Consider the following 21,410-nt stretch of genomic DNA (forward strand, 5'->3'; position numbering starts at 1 on the left):
TTAAAACATTAAAAAAATCTTACTGACCCCAAACTTTTGAACGGTGGTGTATATATATATATATATATATATATATATATATATATATAGATATATATATATATATATATATATAATCGCCAATGTAACAAAAATACAAGTTCATATAAAAAATGTAAAAGTTACATACAATGAAATAATAATAAAGGTTAACAGTACCTTGGTGATCGTCTGCCGTTGGCGGCCGATGACGTCACCGCTCGCGCGCTTTCTCTTTCCTCATTCAGTTTGAGCGTCGAGTCTACTGAGGAGAGCAGCTCACGGTATTTGTCATATTTACACGACTATCAAACACACTTTATACAGTTTGATTTAGCGGCATTTTACAGCCTTATTTCTGTATTATTTTTATCGGGCACAGCGCTACTTGTGCGTCTTTTCTGGTGTTTTCCTGCTGAAATGAACATTTAGTGCAGCAGCAACAGCACGTGAGGAAAATATGTTGAATTCATTCAGATCTGAGCGATTTTGTCAGCTTTTGTGTGCTCGTTTGCGTGATTGTTTCGATATTTGGCGTTAGAATAACTTACTGAATGTCAAGTCTAAAGGCAAAGTTTGAGATCTGAGGAGAATTGACCATATGCACCGTTACTTACTGGTTTTCGACAGTGAACTGTTATTTCTGGTGAACTCTTCAGCTGTACTCTATACTCGCAGACCGCCTGAAACTCTAAAAACTAGAGAAATAAATAAAACAAAGGTTCCCAAACTTAGTCACTTCATAATAAGGCTTAAGAATGGAAGCTTGTTGCAGCAACTGAATAAAAAATAAATAAATAGCGAATTCAGAAAGTCAAAATTACTTGATGTAAACTTAAAATTATAAAGTCAGAATTTCCTGATATAGCATTAATTCACTATATTCTGACTTTTCCCCTTTGAATTACAAGATATAATCTCACAGTTGCAAGTTATAGCCTAAAGTCAGAATTGTGACAAACTCGCAATTGCAAGAAAATGTTGACTTGATAGTTCACAATCGCAAGTTTATATCTCACAATTTGAAGAAAAGTCAGAATTGTGTGATAACGCAATTGTAAGGAGAGAGAAAAAATAAATACATTTGAATTAGGGGAGAGCGGGGTAAGTTGTCACACTTTTCACACTGTCTAACATTTACTGAGCACCATACATCACAATGGTATGTCATACCAAATGAAAGAAGGAAGTCTTGGGCACATTGGGCACATGTTGTTTTCATTACATTTTCATATCTTATCTCATTACGGAGTTGTAGACTGTTGAATAGAGAATGTGCACAGGTCTGTGACAATTTGCCCCGTCGGCGGGTAAATTGTCACACTAGATTATCTAAAAATAAGAACACAACTACTTAATTGTTATTATTGATTTTAATTTTTAAATTCAAACCAGAACTGGAAATATAAATAATCATGCCTAGAGAATTTGGAAAAACAATTATTTCAATCCAAACAATACACATTTCAATCAAAACACATTAAGTGGCAAGACCACTTTACTTTGAACTTTAAACTGAAACGTTCTCTGGCTTGCACATTGATCCATGATAACCGAATGGAATACTGTAGATAACTCGCTTAATCTCTGAACATAACTGACTTAACATGTTGAACTTCTTTTTTGAGCATGTTCTATGTATTTATTTGTACTGGGGCAAGTTGTTACATGTAACGACTTGCCCCAAAGTCATTGAGACAACTTGACCCAAACTGACATGTGTGCTAATGTTGGCTAAATCTTAACGTTAGCTCAACATAGCACGTCAGCTAAAGTATCAAAAGACACGTTATTGTCTCCTTTATGTTGTGCAAAAATAATAATTTTTAACATACTTAACAAAGTTGTATTGCATATAATTTAAAGTGCAATTTTTTTACTTTTTAAGCCAAAAAATAAGAAAATTGTGCTAACCTCAGATTAGAGCGATCTTGACCACATGTGACCATGAAGTTGACTATAGAAGAAGTCACACAAAGTGGCTATTTGATTTTTGAGATAGAGCCTCTAGTTTTGGAGTTATGAAGAGTGTGACAACTCTGCTCTCCCCTACAATTTCAGCTCATAATTCTGAAGAAAAAGTCACAATTGCAAGACAAAAAGTTGCAATTACTTGTTTTTTTCATTTTGTGGCATAAACAGGCTTCCATACCCATTCCACAAAACCAAAAAATAAATGTTGTGGTCATAATTCAATGCAGTTATCACAATTACCTAATTTGCAATAAAGACTAGATGATAATGGGAACATGTGAATTGGATACGATCAAGCACTTTAAATTTTGCTTTTAATGTGATGACCAAGAACATTATTTGTTCATTCTTTAGAGATGGTCAGACATTGCAAAAAAACAAACAAAAAAATTTTGTCATAATAAGCAGTAGAGGCGGTAAAGGAGCACATATTAGCATCTTATGTAATTTTACATTTGAACTACTAAATTAATGCTATGCCTGATTATTTGACTATATTTTTATTATAAACTAAGTATTACACCACTGATACTGGTAAAGCTATCTCAGTAATCCAAAAAACATATGGTGAACGCATCTAGAGAGAATTGCCACTTTCATATGGATTACATGAGCAGATGAGCAGAGAGTATTAATTTTCATTTGGAATTGGTTTGTTTAAAAGTAGACATTGCAAGCTGTCTATACGCTAGATATATTTTTCATCTGCTGTTGTCAGGAAAAATGCAAGTGATCACACGTCTGTCATGAAACAACTTCCACACTCCGCACAAACACAGTAAATATGTGCTGAGCGCTTTCCTCTCACATATTCCATTTTTTATGGTTTTATTAAATTTTAATTACTAAAAAGCACGTCCAATTGAATTCATAAAAACAACCATTTTAATAAGAAAATACACAATTAATAAGAAAAATGTACTGTATTACTTGTATTACTGAATTTTTCAAAAATTCTGTGTTGTGTATTTTCTTGTAATCAAATGAACATGCAGAACATGCATGATTTATATTTAAACAATTTTCATATTTCATATTTTTTATTCATATTCAAATAGTTTAAATACTTTTGCAGTATAATATTCAAACACACTAGTCTATATCACGATTCCTTGATATTCTGCATTATACAGTAAATTCTGTTTCCATCTGCATTAGACATCTGCTGATATTCAGTAATACAATATATAATGATAATACGCATGGTATTGTTTTCGCAAGCACTTACGAAATTACGAATTATTATGTTTTTTACAATACATTTTAAGAATAATTCCTTCAGCAAAACACCGCTGTATGCTGCATCAAGTAGGGCTGGGCGATATGGCAAAAAAACAAAATCTCGAATTTTCAGAACGATTGACCAATTCACAATTTCAATTTCAATTTTTTTTTTTTTTTTTTTTCGGTTTAAGTAGTCACCTTAACTTAACTACAATATGATTTAAGTAACATTCTCTTTATTAACAATCTGGTTAAAAAAAGTTCAGTTCCAAATGCACCACACATGAAATGATCAACATGGTGTAAATGTAAAACAATGTGTTAAATATCTTTGCAGAAATATGCCTGAAACATGAAGACAAATGTTGTACAAACTTATCTTAAACACATCCTATTTAGAAATAATATAAGAAAATGCTAAATATTTCTTAGCCAAAAATAGCAATAAATAACACCAGTAATAGGCTATCATTAACAACAAATGCTTTGTAAAAACAGAAAACAACAGCAGCTTTCATAATGGTGACACATTTTGCTGTCACCATCTTGCAAACATGAAATATAAAACAGGTTTACAGGTTTTTGCATTTCATTGCACTATTTGTCCTATTGTTTTATGTTTGGTGGACATGTTTAAGTGTTTATGTGTTGCACTTTTGTCTCGCGTGTTTTGCAGCGTCTCATTGTGTCAGCATTGTAAAAACACGGCAGTCAAGTAAAAAAAAAAAAAAAAAGCTCAACTTGCGTTTAATAACTTTGCCTTATTTCCTCATTCCACTGACTATGACTCATTTTTATAACGCAATAATGGATTTCTGATTGAACAGCCGCTTTAAGCTGTGTTCACACCAAACGCGAATAGAGCGTCTGGCGCGAATGATTTCAATGTTAAGTCAATGTACAGACGTGTTTATGCGTGTCTGGAGGTCTCGCGGCGCGAATGGTGCTTTTTGTGCATTTACGCGTTTGACACGAATTCGCGTCTGACGCCCGAGTTGAAAAATTTGAACTTTGGCGTAAATTCGCGACGCGTTAACCAATCAGGAGCCTGCTTGCTGCTGTGGCGGCAGGCCCGCCCGGAGTCACTCATTCAAAATGGAGGAATGACTGATATTACCTGTGAGCAGTCACCCAGAGATTTATGACACAAGTTCATACTTCAGACAGGAATAAAAAGGAGCTCGCTTGGAAGAGTGTCGGTGAGGAGATTGGGCTACCTGGTAAGTTGTAAATACACATTTCACTTTTGAGTCACGTACACGTTTATCGACCCGCGGCCTACCTGCGACGCTGACCCCTACGCCGCTGTTCTGCTCTCCAGAGTAAATACAAAGCAGTGGCTCTCTCGATGAATGCACGATCAACATCAGCCATCTTGCAAACAGACAACCGCCTAGCACTTGCCACTCCCACAAGAAGCGGATTTCGGACACTTGTTTTTTTACGCGCGTCTATTTCGCTCTAGACGCGCGAATGCATTCAAAATATTCAAGCGGCAAACTAGACGCGGTAGATGCGAATTTGACACTCTATTCGCGTTTGGTGTGAACGCAGCATAAGAACAGTGATGTGTTCTATGTTTATAGAGCGTCCATAGACTGTAAAAGGAGCGTCACATGAGAGCAGATAATCAGGCACGCCGGCAAATTAATTGAAAAAATCTGAAAAACCGCCCAGCCCTAGCGTCAAGGATCACACACTCAGATGTAAACAAGCCCAACTTGCTTAAGAAGCACATAGTGGAACGAGTGAAAGAGATGCCCTGAATGAAAGTGCACGTTCACTCTCTGATGACAATGGAACTGTAGAAATGCAGCGGTTACCCCTGAAACCACATAAACAAAGCATCTGTGCTACTGAACAGTAATTAAAATGCTTCAAACAACCATTCAGTAATTTGTATTCGCAATGCTGTTCATCACAGCACCAAATACTTAATACTTAAAGACTTAATTGACTATTTATTTTCAAACTTAAACATTTTTATATTTTAATGTGGACTACAACATACCCTATAATGATTGAAAATGTTCTGATTGATTATTTGTTACTGTTCAGTAAACAAAAGGTTTAATTAGCTAGTATGTTAATTCATTATTACTAAACTGATGATGAAACATACTTTTTATTTATTAATTATTTATTAGCATTTATTAATCTTAATGTATAATAACATTACTAAGATCAAAAGTTGTTGACCTGAAACTAACATGATCAGTTGTATCTTTTAACTAATATTAACAAAAAATACCTTCTGTAACAAATGTTGCAATTGCTCATTCTTAATCTTAGTTAATGCACCAACTACTGTTAAAAAAATATTTGGAATTCTTTAGCATTTTCATCAGTTTGAAACGTTTTACTTCATATTATTTTTGTGTATTTAAATGTTCAGAGTATTTTTTGTTATAAGAAAAAGAGTTCTTAAACCTGTTATACTATGACAACACTTATTTCAATTCTGTGATAATACAATATACCATGATAAAAGCCTCAGCAATTATCGCAACATGAAAATTTGATACCGTCACATGCCTAATCTGCATTGCGGAAATCATAGCCCCCTAAGCACATATGAATGCACATGTTATATTTTTATTCATTTTAAAGAAAAGTTTAATATTACTTGTCAATTAATATGTAATTATGGAAGCCCTAAATGGCCATGGATTACATTTTTTTTCTATCTTGTTTTCTCGTGATCATCATGACTTATTTTCTCGTGATCTCGAGATAACAAAAGTTGTTTTCTCGTGATCACGACTTAATTTTCTCATGATCTCGAGATAACAAAAGTTGTTTTGTCGTGATCACGACTTAAAAGTACTTTTTACAATAATTCATTCTGAAACCCACAGTACCCGGCTTCTACTGTTGCTATAGTAACGAACAAAACTTTGACGCGCATCTGATTGACGGATAAAACATGCGCTCTTATATGTTGTGAATATTTCAGCTAAATGTTTACTTCACTTAATAATAAAGTTTACAATAAATAAATACATATAGGCTAATCAATCACTGTTCAAGAAATGTACGCTTAACATATTGTTTGTGTAATTAACATAATATTCAACAGAGCATCTCAAGCGCAGGCAGAGTGCCTTCAGGAAGATGCCAGATTATTCTATAATTCTAAAACCTTTTAGATTAAATCAACTTTATTTTCCGTACTCCTTTAAAAATATTTATATATTACATAATGTTTTTGTTATTTTTATTCATCATGTAGGATAGGCTGTGATATCATTGTGTGTTAAACTGTCTTCCTCCTATCTTCCATTAAAAAGAGGTGCAATACTCCAGATTTCCTGTTTGAGAATGTTGTTACGGTACAGAGACACGGAGGCAGAGGTATAAACAATCCAGGTGAGTTTATTAATAATAAGCAGAGCACTGGGTTATGGTAAGCAGATAATGAGTACTGGAGAGATGAAGGGAATATGATACTGTCCAGATAATGTCTTGCAGATGCAGCTGAAGAGATGGGATGGTTGAAGCTGGCGGAGACACTCACACACACAGGCAGGTAATCACACAAGGAGGACGGGAGACGAAGAAGATGGAGGAGACGACTGGAGCAGGTAAGTATGGCGTTTGGAGTCCTTAAGGTTAGCATACATAGGTAGTAGTGCAAACGAGACCGGACAGTGAGTGTGTGTGTGTGGAGAGTCTTTGTAGTGGTGTTGATTGCAGTGCTGATGAGTGGCAGGTGGTGGTGATTAGTACTCCGGTGATTGAGTACGTGGGTATGGCAGTGAGGTGGAACCTGACGTGTCTGTTACAGTACCCCCCCTCCCACGGCCCGCTCCTGAGGGCCGCGGACCCCGACGTCGTGGTGGTCTTCCTCTCGGGCGTGGGGCAGGTCTGTCAGGGTGATTGGTATGGAAGTTCTGTAATAGGATAGGATCAAGGATATCATTCTTGGGGACCCATGAGCGTTCCTCGGGACCATAGCCTTCCCAGTCGACGAGGTATTCCAGCTGACCACCACGGCGCCGGGAATCCAGGATTTCGTGAACCACGTAGGCTGTGCCGTCCTCCAGGATGAGTGGAAGGGGGGGCTCGGCGGCTGCCACGTCAGGTTCTGTGGAGGGAACAACAGAAGGGTGGTGAGGCTTGAGCAGTGATACGTGGAATGTGGGATGGATTCTACTGTACTGTGCTGGGAGTTGAAGACGGTAGGTGACGGGGTTGATCTGCCGGATGATGGGGAACGGGCCAATGAAGCGGGGACTCAGCTTCTTGCAGGGCAGACGCATCCTGATGTCCCGGGTGGACAGCCAGACCTTCTGCCCCGGTTGGTAGACGGGAGCTTCGGAGCGCCGAAGGTCGGCTGTCATCTTGCGTCTGCGCAGGGCTCTCTGCAGTTGGTGATGAGCTGAGTCCCAAACCCTCTCGCTCTCCCGGAACCAGTAGTCGACTGCGGGGACGTTGGAAGGTTCCCCATCCCAGGGTAACAGTGGGGGTTAGTAGCCGAGTACGCACTGGAAGGGTGTCAGTCCAGTTGTGGCTTGGCGGAGGGAGTTCTGTGCGTACTCGGCCCAACCCAGGTACTGGTTCCAGGAGTTCTGGTGGCCGTGACAGAAGGTACGCAGGAAGCGGCCTATCTCCTGGATCTTGCGTTCCGTCTGCCCGTTCGACTGAGGATGATATCCAGATGACAGGCTGACGGTCACACCCAGGAGGGAGAAGAAGGCTTTCCAGACGTGGGAGACGAACTGGGGTCCTCTGTCGGAGACTATATCTTCAGGTATTCCATAATGACGAAAAACATGATTAAACATCAACTTAGCAGTTGCCATGGCGGTAGGTAGACCCTCCAGGGGTATCAGGCGGCAGGACTTTGAGAAGCGGTCTACCACCACCAGGATGCAGGTGTTACCGTCAGACTCAGGGAGATCTGTGACGAAGTCCACTCCCAGGTGTGACCAGGGTCTCTCAGGAACGGGCAGAGGTAGGAGCTTGCCGGTGGGAAGATGGCGTGGGCTCTTAGAGATGGCGCACTCCCTGCAGCCCTGCACGTACCTTCTGACATCGTTGGCCATGTTGGGCCACCAGAAGCGTTGTTTGAGCAACGAGAGGGTCTCATTGACCCCCGGGTGACCAGTGCCAAGTGATGAGTGGGTATTGTGCAGAAGTGGAGTGCGACGTGCCCGGGTGACGTATTGCAAGCCTTGGGGGCAACCCGGCGGAGTGCGTGTGGAGGCATTGGAGGAGGGTATGGTTTCTTCGGACCACTGGATGGGATTCACGAAGATGGACTCCGGCAGGATTGTTTCAGGGTCTTCAGGCTTTTCCTCCGGGGAATGGAGGCGAGACAGAGCGTCAGCTTTGGTATTTTTAGAACCAGGGCGGTAGGAGATAGAGAAATTGAACCTTGAGAAAAACATGGCCCAGCGAGCTTGGCGAGGGTTGAGTCTTTTGGCAGCTTTTAGATATTCAAGGTTTTTGTGATCAGTGAGAACTTGGAATGGATGAGTAGCCCCCTCCAACCAATGCCTCCACTCCTCGAGGGCAAGCTTGACGGCCAGGAGTTCGCGGTCACCGATGTCGTAATTGACCTCCGCCGGGTTGAGCTTGCGGGAGAAGAAGGCGCATGGATGGAGTCTACTAGGTGTCCCCTGCTGCTGTGAAAGAACCGCTCCCACTCCGGTGGTGGAGGCGTCCACTTCCACGATGAATGGGAGCTCTGGATTAGGGTGGACGAGGAGGGGAGCGGTGGTGAAGGCTCTTTTAAGGGTCTCGAAGGCGTTGGTGGCTTGTTGGGACCAGGACAGAGACTTGGGCTGGTTACGGAGTAGGTTGGTTAATGGACTGACGATGGTGCTGTAGTTCTTGATAAACCGGCGGTAGAAGTTTGAAAAAACCTAGGAAGCGTTGGAGTTCTTTGATTGAAGATGGAGTGGGCCAGGACTGAATGGCGGAGACCTTCCCCTCGTCCATCCGGATGCCACTGTGATCTATTACGTACCCCAGGAATTGGACAGAGGGCTGGTGAAAGGAGCACTTCTCAGCTTTGAGGAAGAGGTGGAATTGCCATAGGCGTTGGAGGACCTCCGCAACGTGGTGGCGATGTTCGGCCAAGCTCCGGGAGTAGATGAGGATGTCGTCTATATACACCAGAACGAACTTGTGGAGAAACTCCCGGAGCACCTCGTGTATGAAATCCTGGAATACGTAGGGGGCGTTGACCAGGCCATACGGCATAACAAGATATTCGTAGTGTCCGGTGGGCGTGACAAAGGGGGTCTTCCACTCGTCCCCCTCGCGTATCCGGATGAGGTTGTACGCGCTGCGGAGGTCCAGCTTAGTGAACACAGTGGCACCACGGAGATGTTCCAGGGCCGCTGGGACGAGGGGAAGCGGGTAGCGGAATTTGATGGTGATTTTGTTGAGGGCACGGTAATCAATGCAGGGCCTCAAGCCTCCGTCCTTCTTCGCCACAAACAGAAGCTTGAAGCAGCAGGGGAAGTAGACGGGCGGATGTAACCTTGGTTGAGGGCCTCTTTGATGTATTCCTCCATGGCCTTCTCCTCCGGTATTGACAGGGGGTAAATGCGTCCCCTGGGCACTGGTTCACCCGGTAGCAGATCGATGGCACAGTCCCATGGCCGGTGTGGAGGAAGCTTGGAGGCGCGTTGCGGGCAGAAAACGTCACTGAAGGGGGCGTAGTCCGGGGGAACATCCACGGAGCGTTTTTCGACAGGGCTTTCGATAGAGGTTGCATTCATGGAGAGAGACTTGGAGAATGGAGACTTTGGAACAGGAAGCGTTGGGAAGCAATCTGGAAAGCAGTGGTCGCCCCACTTCAGGACTTCGCCCGTGCGCCAAGAGATGTTGGGGCTATGTTGTTCGAGCCACGGGCGCCCTAGAACCACGTCAGCGGTGGACTCCTCCAGAACCAGCAGATGAATCTTTTCAGAGTGTAGAATACCCACGCTGAGTTGAAGTGGTCCCACACAATGACGGATGTGCTTACGGCTCAGGGGTTTGCATGTGATGGAGTGGATTTGATAGCTAACCGGAGACGGGGAGATCTTGAGCTTGAGTTGTCGACAGAGGGCGCCGGAGATGAAATTTCCTGCAGACCCTGAGTCGAGGAGCGCCACCACTGGAACAGAGGTATTTGCAGCAGTAAGGATTACAACAGTTGTGAGTGGTTTCATTTTATGAATCGCACTCACCACGGGCCGAGGAGGACGGGTTGGGCATGTGGAGAGAACATGCCCCGGAGATCCACAATATAGACATAAGTTATGAGTCAATCTTCTTTGTCTTTCATTGGAAGTTAGATGGGAATGGTCGATTAACATTGGTTCGGTGGCTGGTTCTGGGGAGCTGATGGGTTCAGATCGGCGGAGGAGGTTGGTGGCAGGTGACTGGCCCTGGTGCTCGAGGAGACACGACTGCATACGAGAACCCAGTCGCGGATGGCGAGTTGGATGAAGCGTTCAAGTCCCATTGAGTCCTCGTATGCAGCGAGATGCAGCCGCACGTTGGGTTCCAATCCTTGACGGAAAGAAGTGATGAGGGCTTGTTCATTCCATCCGCTGGTGGCGGCTAGCGTTCGGAACTGCAAGGCATAATCATTCACAGAGAGATTTCTTTGCTTTAGATTGTAGAGTTTCTCACCAGTAGAAGAATCCTTCAGAGGTTTCCCGAAGACCTCACGGAAGTGAGAGACGAACGCCGAATATGATTGTACAACAGGGCCTTTCTGAGTCCACAGGGAATCTGCCCATTGCAGGGCCTTACCTTGCAGTTGCGAAATGATGAACGCAATTTTTGCTGTGTCGGAAGTGTAGAGGTGCGGCTGCATCTCCAGGACCAGTTCACATTGGAGAAGGAATCCGCTGCATTCCTCCGCCGATCCTGAGTAGGGCGCCGGTTTGGCCATGGGACTGGCGGTGAATGCTGGAGAGGTGACAGAAGGTGCGGAAGCTGAAGTGGTGGATATTGATGGTGAGGATGGCTGTGGTGTGAGTGCTCGGCGCAGTGCGTCCACGAGCTCTTGAAATGGGTCGTTGGTGCTCATGCTGTAAAGTTGTTAAGGTCCGGTCTTCTGTTACGGTACAGAGACACGGAGGCAGAGGTATAAACAATCCAGGTGAGTTTATTAATAATAAGCAGAGCACTGGGTTATGGTAAGCAGATAATGAGTACTGGAGAGATGAAGGGAATATGATACTGTCCTGATAATGTCTTGCAGATGCAGCTGAAGAGATGGGATGGTTGAAGCTGGCGGAGACACTCACACACACAGGCAGGTAATCACACAAGGAGGACGGGAGACGAAAGAGATGGAGGAGACGACTGGAGCAGGTAAGTATGGCGTTTAGAGTCCTTAAGGTTAGCATACATAGGTAGTAGTGCAAACGAGACCGGACAGTGAGTGTGTGTGTGTGGAGAGTCTTTGTAGTGGTGTTGATTGCAGTGCTGATGAGTGGCAGGTGGTGGTGATTAGTACTCCGGTGATTGGGTACGTGGGTATGGCAGTGAGGTGGAACCTGACGTGTCTGTTACAAATGTATGTGTATGTGTTTTCTACAAAGAAATGTAGAAAATACAATAGGTTACACACGATCACTGAATTAAATGACATAGGCTATAAATCACATTTCATATCAATATACATTAAGTGACATAGGTAAACGAACACAAACTGCAATGATTAAAATAGTGTCTTAAAGATACACAATAAAGTTCAAACAGAATATATATATATATATATATATATATATAACTAATACTATACAGTGACATCAAAATTATCAGTGACAAATTATACAGTGACATCACCTGCTTTCAAATGGAGCGGCATTTAATAGATAGAGCCGTAGTTCACTGACAAGCCACGCAATATCGCGTTCATTATCGAAGGCGATTCATCTGCGATATGAACACAATATTGCGTGGCTTGTCAGTGAACTACGGCTCTGTCTATTAAATGCCACTCCATTTGAAAGCAGGTGATGGCAATTTAGCGGTAATCAGGGAACCGGCTTTACTGACGAAATGCGCGTGACAATCGCATGCGATATATCGCCCAGCCCTAGGGACAATATCGACCCTTTCAAAAAGTCCCACCCGCAAATTACGCCTATGCTTGGGTTGCAACTGAAACCAGCTTTGTGCAACAGGCCACAAAAGTATCAATTAGTATAAAAACAAACTGATATATTTTTTTGTTTTTGGCAGATCAACCCCTCCCACACCGCAATTCATAATAAGAGAAGCTCCTCCCACTACAATTCACCAATAAATGCTGGAATATTCCCATCAGACCAAAATCAAAGTATCAGGAAGAGCTGAAATCTGCAAAGACTGAGTTTATTAAAGAGGACAGTGAGAACATGAGTGATCCAGAACCCTGCAGAATGAAACACACTGAAGATACTGAAGAACAAAGAGGTTGGTGTTTATTCTTCATTCATTCATGATGCTGAACAACATTCATGTTAGAAAGATTCAAAAACTTCATCACAGTTAGATAAACAGTTCAGTGTTTCCTCCAGATATTTTTTTTTAAAAGATTTATGCTAAGATTTGAATGCCACAGTAAGAGAAGGCTATATTTATAATCTATGGCAAAAATACTATTATAAATAAGGTGGTAAATGTGGTTAAAGTTACCATCGTTTATTACTGTATTCACAGAGACAAGAGCCATCGCTATCTATTTGAGGGTTATATTAGCTGTGTGAAGTTTGTTTATGCACTGTATTATAGTCGAGAGATTGGGGAGGGGGGAGGGGGGGATTTAAAGGGGCCGCGCACTGAATTGGTGCATAGTTAATGATGCCCCAAAATAGGCAGTTAAAAAAATTAATTAAAAAAATCTATGGGGTATTTTGAGCTGAAACTTCACAGACACATTCAGGGGACACCTTAGACTTATATTACATCTTGTGAAAGAACGTTCTAGGGCACCTTTAACACTGAGAATTAGAATAATTGTGACGATCGGAGGCAGATATCTAAATCAGAGAAAATCATTGTGGGTTATTATTATTATTATTATTTATTTTATTTGAACAGGGACAATGCACAATAATACATTAACCCAATAATACATTAACCAACAAGGAAAGATGAATTGCACCAGGTTTTAGCAACTTGGTAGCAGGTTGGTAGCAGGTGGATAATTTTAGGTGAAATTTCAGAGGCATTCTTCATAGTGACCTAGGGCACAGAGTCTCATTCCCCTTCTCAGGGAACCATGGTTAAATGTGTAACCTGAGAGGTTCTCACTAGTGATCGACCGATATTGATTTTTTATAACGATACCGATTATTTGCATGTTTATGTACCTGATAACCAATATGCAGAACCAATATTTATTTACTGTTATACTTCTGTTTTTGACAATTATTACAACACAAATGAGCTGAACAAACCATTTTATTTATAACAATCACTCCCTCCTTGCATACAAAAAAAAAAAATTCATGCAGTGGCCGTGCTTCAGGCTTCCTGATCATCAACTCATTCAGGTGCTGAGCAATATGAACAAACTTTTTTTTCCGAGACTATATAAAGTTAAACAGCACTTGTCAGTTGGCATTTTATGATCTAAATTTAATCTAATGTTAAATCATGAAATGCCAACTGACAAAGTGCTGTTTGACTATAACTTAATCAACCGCGATCGCGCATGGAGATAAGAAATAATTAATTTCCACAAAGCGGTAGGCTATATTTATATGTGTATTAGCGAAATAATTGTTATGTAGTAAATTATAATATAATCTAGGGTGTTTAAACACGATAATCTTGTCAAAAGTTTCATTCAGTTGCCGTGCTTAAGCCTCCTGATCATCCGTCAGTTGCTAAGCAATATGAACGAACTTTTTCTTCTAGACTAATGGTGAGCAAATACAACAGATAGAGAATTAAATTCAGCGCTTTTATTTTCAACATGCACTCATTCATGTCTGTTTTATTTAATTCATGTAAAGTTACGTCTTTATTGGGGCAGGACATGACGAATTACACTACGTGACTCAATGAGTTCATCTCAATTGATTAGAAACATGCTGCATAAATTAACTATATCAGGAATTTATGTCTCAGATCTCATTTGTGCATGTCTGTTATGTTAAATAAAGTTGATTAATTAAAGCAAACCAAGTAGAACATATACTTTACCTGTGCACTGAGTTGTTGTTGACTGATCTCCTCAGACGCCCGGGCTGCAATGGTGGAAATCTCAAAATGGCCACAAGATGGCGCCGTAAATCGGCGAATCCGATATTACAAAACCGATACCCGATTATGGAAAAATGAAATTTAAATGTTTTCTTTTTATTTTAGACCTGATTGAAGCAAATGAGCAGAGTGAAGAACTGAGTGAAGTGGAGGAGACTAAAGAAGCTAAAAAGACTTTGAGAAAGAAAAGAGCCAATAAATCATTCACCTGCACTCAGTGTGGAAAGAGTTTCACATACAAGTGCAAGCTTGAGATTCACATGAGGATCCACACTGGAGAGAGGCCATTTACATGTGATCAATGTGGAAAGAGTTTCATGGAATCTGCAACCCTTAAAAGTCACATGAAAATCCACACTGGAGAGAAGCCGTTCACATGTGATCAGTGTGGAAAAATGTTTCTTGTGTCATCAAACCTGAAGAGTCACCTGACAGTTCATACAAAGGAGAAGCCACATTCATGTTCTGTGTGTGGAAAGAGTTTTTCACTGCTGGGAAATTTACATAGACATCAGAAAATACACACTGGTGTGAGAGAGTTCATGTGCTCTGAGTGTGAGAAGACTTTTACTACAGCAAAATGTTTAAAAGTCCACCAGGTTATTCACACTGGAGAAAAACCTTACAAGTGTTCACAGTGTGACTGGAGATTCAGTCAGTTAGCAAATCTAAAAAGACATGAGATGATCCACAGCAGAAAGAAGCCGCACACGTGTGATCAGTGTGGAAAGAGTTTCTCTACTAAAAGTCACCTGGAGCGACACATGAGGATCCACACTGCTGAAAAACCTTACCAGTGTTCATGCTGTGACAAGAGATTCAGTTGTTCATCATCTCTGAAAACACATGAGAGTATCCACACTGGAGATAAGCCGCACACGTGTGATCAGTGTGGAAAAACATGTATTAGGTCATCAGACCTGAAGAGACACCTGACAGTTCATATGAAGGAGAAGCCACATTCATGTTCTGTGTGTGGAAAGAGTTTTTCACAGCTGCAAACTTTACAGGAACATCAGAAAATACATACTGGTGTGAGAGAGTACATGTGCTTTGAGTGTGAGAAGACTTTTACTTCAGCAAAACATTTAAAACAGCACCAGAGGATTCACACTGGAGAAAAACCTTACAAGTGTTCACACTGTGACAAGAGATTCAGTCGGTCAGAACACCTGAAAACACACAAGGGGGTTCATACTGGAGAAAAACCTTACAAGTGTTCACACTGTGACAAGCGATTCAGTTGTTCAACACATCTGAAAAGACATGAGTGGATCCACAGCAGAGAGAAGCCGCACATGTGTAATCAGTGTGGAAAGAGTTTCACTATTAAAAGTCACCTGAAGAAACACATGATGATCCACAATGGAGAAAAAACTTACAAGTGTTCACACTGTGACATGAGATTCAGTTGTTCATCATATCTGAAAGCACATGAGAGGATCCACACTGGAGAGAAACCATTCACATGTGATCAGTGTGGAAAGAGTTTTACTACTAAAAGTTTTCTGAAGCTACACATGAGGATCCACACTGGAGAAAAACCTCACAAGTGTTCACACTGTGACAAGAGATTCAGTTGTTCATCATATCTGAAAGCACATGAGAGGATCCACACTGGAGAAAAGCCGCACACATGTAATCAGTGTGGAAAAACATTTATTGGGTCATCAGACCTGAAGAGACACCTGACAGTTCATACAAAGGAGAAGCCACATTCATGTTCTGTGTGTGGAAAGAGTTTTTCACGGCAGCAAAATTTACAAGCACATGAGAAATTACATACTGGTGTGAGAGAGTTCATGTGCTTTGAGTGTGAGATGACTTTTATTTCAGCAAGCCGTTTAAAACGGCACCAGATTATTCACACTGGAGAAAAACCTTACAAGTGTTCATACTGTGACAAGAGATTCAATCAGTCAGAAAATCTGAAAACACATGAGAGGACACACACTGGAGAAAAACCTTACAAGTGTTCACACTGTGACAAGAGATTCAGTCTGTCATCAAATCTGAAAGCACATCAGAGGATTCACACTGGAGAGAAGCCGCACACCTGTGATCAGTGTGGAAAGAGTTTCAGTTTTAAAAGTAACCTGAAGAAACACATGAAGGTCCATGCAGTGGAGAAACCAGATCACCGCAGTCTGAGATCACGGTATTGTAGTTAATCTTTATGTCCTTTTTAAGCTCTAAATTTCATCACTAGAATAGTACCTGTACCATCCAATTTAACCTTCCCACACAGTTTGCACGTGCGCATTGAATGTGATTTGCTCTAATCAGTTGTTCCACGAGGTGGCAGCACTGGCCTGGGCCGTTGTTTCAGAGTAGAAAGAAAAACTGAAGAGACAGAACAACAACAACAACAACCGATGCCTGCATTAACCAGCACTTCTGTGAGGGGATTATGAGATAAACACAACTTAAGTTTAAAAGAGCACAATACACTTTGATAAATGTTCTAGGGTGCATGTGTCAACTGTGGCCAGTTTGTTAAGAAGTCCTTAATCCACAGACAGATGTTGTGCTGTATGCCAAAGTCAGACATTTTGGAGTAAAATCTTCTGGGTACGATAGTATTAAATGCAGAACTGTAGTCCACGAACAGCACCATGTCCCTTGGTGTTTCAGGTGGAACAATACTGTGTGGAGGGTAGCGGAGATGGCATCATCCGTCGACCCTTCTGGTGAGGGTCCAGACTGGGTGGCAGAGCAGCCTTGATGTGATGCAGAACCAGTTTCTCCAGGCATGATTACTGGTGTCAGTGCAATGGCCGTGTAATTATTGAAGGATGTTATGACAGCCTGCTTTGGCTCTGGCAGTACTGTGGTTGCCTTCAGGCAGGTTGGAACAGTGCACTCCAAGAGAAAAAGGTTAAGGGCATTAGACAATGCCTTACCTAACACTACACCAGAGTGGTACCATTACATAGAGTGCTGAGCTGCTGCATGTACATGTGCCGCCATCTTGGGAAAGCATGCATCCAAAGACACCCCTTTCTCTCTCTCTTTTTTTTTTTTGTATTTTTTAATCTGTCACGTTACTAACAGTTGCTATTTTCATAATAGTACAATTGCTTGTGTTAGATGAAGAATTTAAAACCTATATTTAACAACAAATTCATATTATATTGCTCTTTGTCTGCTAGAGGTGCAGGTGCTTGTTGTGTAAAGTTGAACAGAGTAAGGACAAGCGAACACACGCATCTGTACAGCTTCCGGTGCAAGCTGTGTAAAACTGAAATCAGAAATATTTATTGATCATCTTACATCATGTCAGTTGTTGACACTTGTTTGTTTTTGTCAGAACTACCAGAAAGCATCTGGAAGGAGAGAACGGAGAGAACGCCAGTGATCCTGCAGAATGAAACTTCATGATACTGAAGTACAAAGAGGTTGGTGTTTATTCTTCATTCCTCATTCATTCATCATGATACTGAAGAACATGCTGATGATCACCAGATTTACATTGTTTTATGACCAAACTAGTGATTTACAACACACATCATCTTCATGACTTAAATGAACACTCTTTTTTTGAAAATAGGCTCATTTTCCAACTCCCCTAGAGTTAAACAGTTGAGTTTTACCGTTTTCAAATCCATTCAGCTGATCTCCAGTTCTGGCGGTACCACTTTTAGCATAGCTTAGCATAGTTAATTGAATCTGATTAGAAAAATGACCAAAGAGTTTCAATATTTTTCCTATTTAAATCTTGACTCTTCTGTAGTCATATTGTGTATAGTCCCTAGCCATATTAGCCTAGAAAATCGCAACTTTTCATTTTCCATCGGTCTTATTACATGATTTGACTACAGAAGAGTCAAGTTTTAATTAGGAAAAATATCGAAACTCTTTGGTCATTTTTAAGCGAGATGCTAACGGTCTAATCAGATTCAATGAACTATGCTAAGACTATGCCAGACCCGGAGATCGGCTGAATGGATTAAAAAACGGTAAAACTCAACTGTTTGACTCTAGGGGAAAATGAGCCTATTTTCAAAAAAAAAAGTGGAGTGTTCTTTTAAAAAAGGACTTTTCACACTGCACATTTTTCAAGCATGGAAGCACTTGAAGAAACATTCAGTTGTGTTGTAGGTGGTGGGACAAGTCTGTTGCAAACCTCAAGTATTTTCCACATACCTTTGAGGGCAAAAAGAAGATCGAAGCAATTGTCAGAGGCACAAAACTAATTTTATCTTTAGCTAAGTGCCCATTACCATCACCTCTATAGTTTGTTAATTAATAATTTATAGTTTGAAAAGTTCCTTAAAAAATAAGTTGATATTACAGTCTGTGTAATGTGAGGATGTGCAATGCAAGAGACTTTATATAAACAGGTGACGTGCTGCGTTTGTCCAGTGACACTGCAAATATGCAGATGAGGACTTTAACCCGGGGTTTAGGAATGTGCGTTGAGAAAAGTTATCTTATGCATATCCCAGATTAACTGTCAGCCCTGGGTTTAGTATGACCAGTGTGAAACGTGAATAAAGATAATCCAGGATTCTGTTTACCAGGGGTTTACATTAACCCAGGGTTAACTATTTTAAGAGTGAAAAGCCTAAATAGATCATAATCGTGACACAGCAGCTGTGATTAAAATGACTATTGAACTCATCAGTGATCTTGACTTTGAGCTTCACTTTTCATTTCACATTTGTATCTCATTTCAAATCTCACATGATTTAATGTTTCTTTTAGACCTGATGGACGTGAACAAGAAAGGAAAAACAGAAGCCAAAACATCTGTCCCCTGCCCTCAATGTAAAAAAAGCTTCACATGTAAATCATGGCTAAAGATTCACATGAGATTCACACTGGGAAGAAGCGGATCGGTGAAATCACATCTGCCTTCTCATTATGAAGAAACACCATTTAACTGTGATCAGTGCGGTGAACAGTTTCATTGAGCATCAGTCCTGAAGAAACACCTGAAGATTCCCTCAAAGGAAGATTCATTTGTAATATTACATCAGAAAAGGCACGCGTTGTGTGTTTCAGTGCAGAAAGTCCTTTGCTACAGATGAAAAACTGAAAGAGCACCAGAAAATTCACACTGGAAAAAAACCTTTAAGGCAAAGTTCAGGAGCTGAAGAAGAGGCCATGAGACCTTTTAATAGAGACATGAGTCTGATATTATTTTTTAACTCTTTTTTCATTGTTTTTAATTAGAACATCTAGTTTCTCTTCCACTTTGAATGCACATTCAATTTAATTCAGTTCTTATTTGTAAAGCGATTTTCACAATACATTATTGTTTCAACTGTTCTTGATAGGCAGTAATTGAGGCTGGATCATAAAACCTTGTCAAAGGTTGTACATTTACAATTGTATTTCTGATGCTTTCGAATTTCTCAGTGAAGAAATTTATAATATCATTATTACTAAGCTGTAATGTAATATTTTGTTCTGGTGATGTCTGTTTATTCTCTTGTTAAACTTGCCACTGTACTAAACAAGAACCGTGGATTGTTTTGGTTATTTTCTATGAGTTTGCGGAGATGCTCAGCCCTGGCTGCTTTTAGAGTCTTTCTATAACGGGACGAGCTGTCTTTCCACGCGATTCTGAAGACCTCTAAACAAGTTTGTCTCCATTTGCATTATAGATTACGAGTTTCTCTTGATAGTGTGGTAGATTTTCTCCCTCCTTATGTTTACCTATTTACCTGGAGCGTCTCCCTGATCTTCCAGGGCGTCTCCTAATCGACACCCAGTAATATTCCTGATCTTTCGGGGCATATGTCATATTTCAGTCAACGTCTTGACCCTAGTCCTCCATAACTTGCTGCGCAGACATAACCAGATCAGACTCCAGACTATGCCTTAGAATATACTTTATTCACAGCCGGAGGACCTCGTATCAATCAAAGAGAATCCCACCAGCAAGAATAATACAACAGTTTATATAGCACTGGGCCTTGAATAATTAATGAGGTTGATTTTTCACTGTTTTCCAGCTGTTTTTACACTGTTTTATCGTTGTTTTTGTGGTTATATTTAGTAACTTGCCATTTTATGATATTTGGAGTTCATTTTCTACCCCAAAATGCTACATTCACACTCAAAACGATCCATCGAATGTTACCATCAAGTGCCACATTACTTCTAATATGAATTACTTATCTATTGTATTATTTACTTAGATGTTTCTAAGTAAAACATACACTTTAAAAGCAAGGTTTAATTCAGTGTTATATTATTTGAGTAAAATGTATTGCAAAAGAAACTTCAATAAAGTAGAAATTACTCAACCTTTTACTGGCCAAGTTAAAATTTCTTATTTTCTTTGTTAATTTTACTTATCTTAGTTAAGTAGAGTTACTTAATTCCATATTTGAAATTTACTTAAAAAATATGCGTGCAAAAACTAGAAGAGTAAAATTTTACAAATTAGGCAAATTTTACTTATTGTTTTTTTACAGTGTAGGTAAAGCAAGATCTGCCCATGTTTATTATTTTCAATCATTATTACAATCATGTTTATTAGTTCGTTGGTTACTCAATATCTTGGGGCTATTATATTTAGATGGTTGTCTAGCTGTCCCTAAGTGTCATTTCCCCTTTTCTTATTTTTGTCATGATTCAGACACACACTGACTTCGGCCCATGCAAGGTTTGAGGACATTTAGTTTTCAAAAGCATATAAATGTTATTCCTGCAAGAAAAAAGAAATGTTAGTTATGATTAACTTTAAAAATTCCATCACAGTATCCCCCGTCTGATCATCTCTTACACGATCAAAACAATTTTTTTCATGCCCACATAGTTTACATTTCTTTACTGCATCATCTCATTATAAGTCAATGCTAAATTGTATTTGAATACCACCTGATATCTCTTAAAATGCCGGTTTTCTCATTCCTTCCATCTCATTCTGTCTTCTAAAAATCAGCATCAAGAAACGCTTTGAACATCGTGTCTTTGGAGAAAGAATTATAGTTCATCATAACATCATATTATACACAATTCGCCTACCA

General features: G+C 40.4%; 1 protein-coding gene across 4 annotated transcripts; it reads left to right on the forward strand.

Moving 5' to 3' along the window:
* The first annotated feature begins 265 nt into the window (after positions 1–265).
* Positions 266–20,664, forward strand: LOC137017084 (zinc finger protein 845-like). Of its 4 annotated transcripts, none has more exons than XM_067381032.1 (5): positions 266–302; positions 12,418–12,630; positions 14,533–16,585; positions 17,738–17,825; positions 19,135–20,664. In XM_067381032.1, the coding sequence occupies exons 2-4, from the start codon at positions 12,573–12,575 to the stop codon at positions 17,796–17,798; spliced, it is 2,172 nt and encodes a 723-aa protein (XP_067237133.1). In that variant the 5' UTR covers positions 266–302; positions 12,418–12,572; the 3' UTR covers positions 17,799–17,825; positions 19,135–20,664. The 4 variants fall into 4 exon arrangements, with proteins under 4 accessions (XP_067237133.1, XP_067237134.1, XP_067237132.1 ...); XM_067381033.1 differs by lacking the exon at positions 266–302 and adding an exon at positions 400–467; XM_067381031.1 differs by lacking the exon at positions 266–302 and adding an exon at positions 1,696–4,436.
* Positions 20,665–21,410: the final 746 nt, after the last annotated feature.

Source organism: Chanodichthys erythropterus, chromosome 3, assembly GCF_024489055.1.
Source record: "Chanodichthys erythropterus isolate Z2021 chromosome 3, ASM2448905v1, whole genome shotgun sequence".
In the NCBI taxonomy this organism is placed as follows: Eukaryota; Metazoa; Chordata; class Actinopteri; order Cypriniformes; family Xenocyprididae; genus Chanodichthys; species Chanodichthys erythropterus.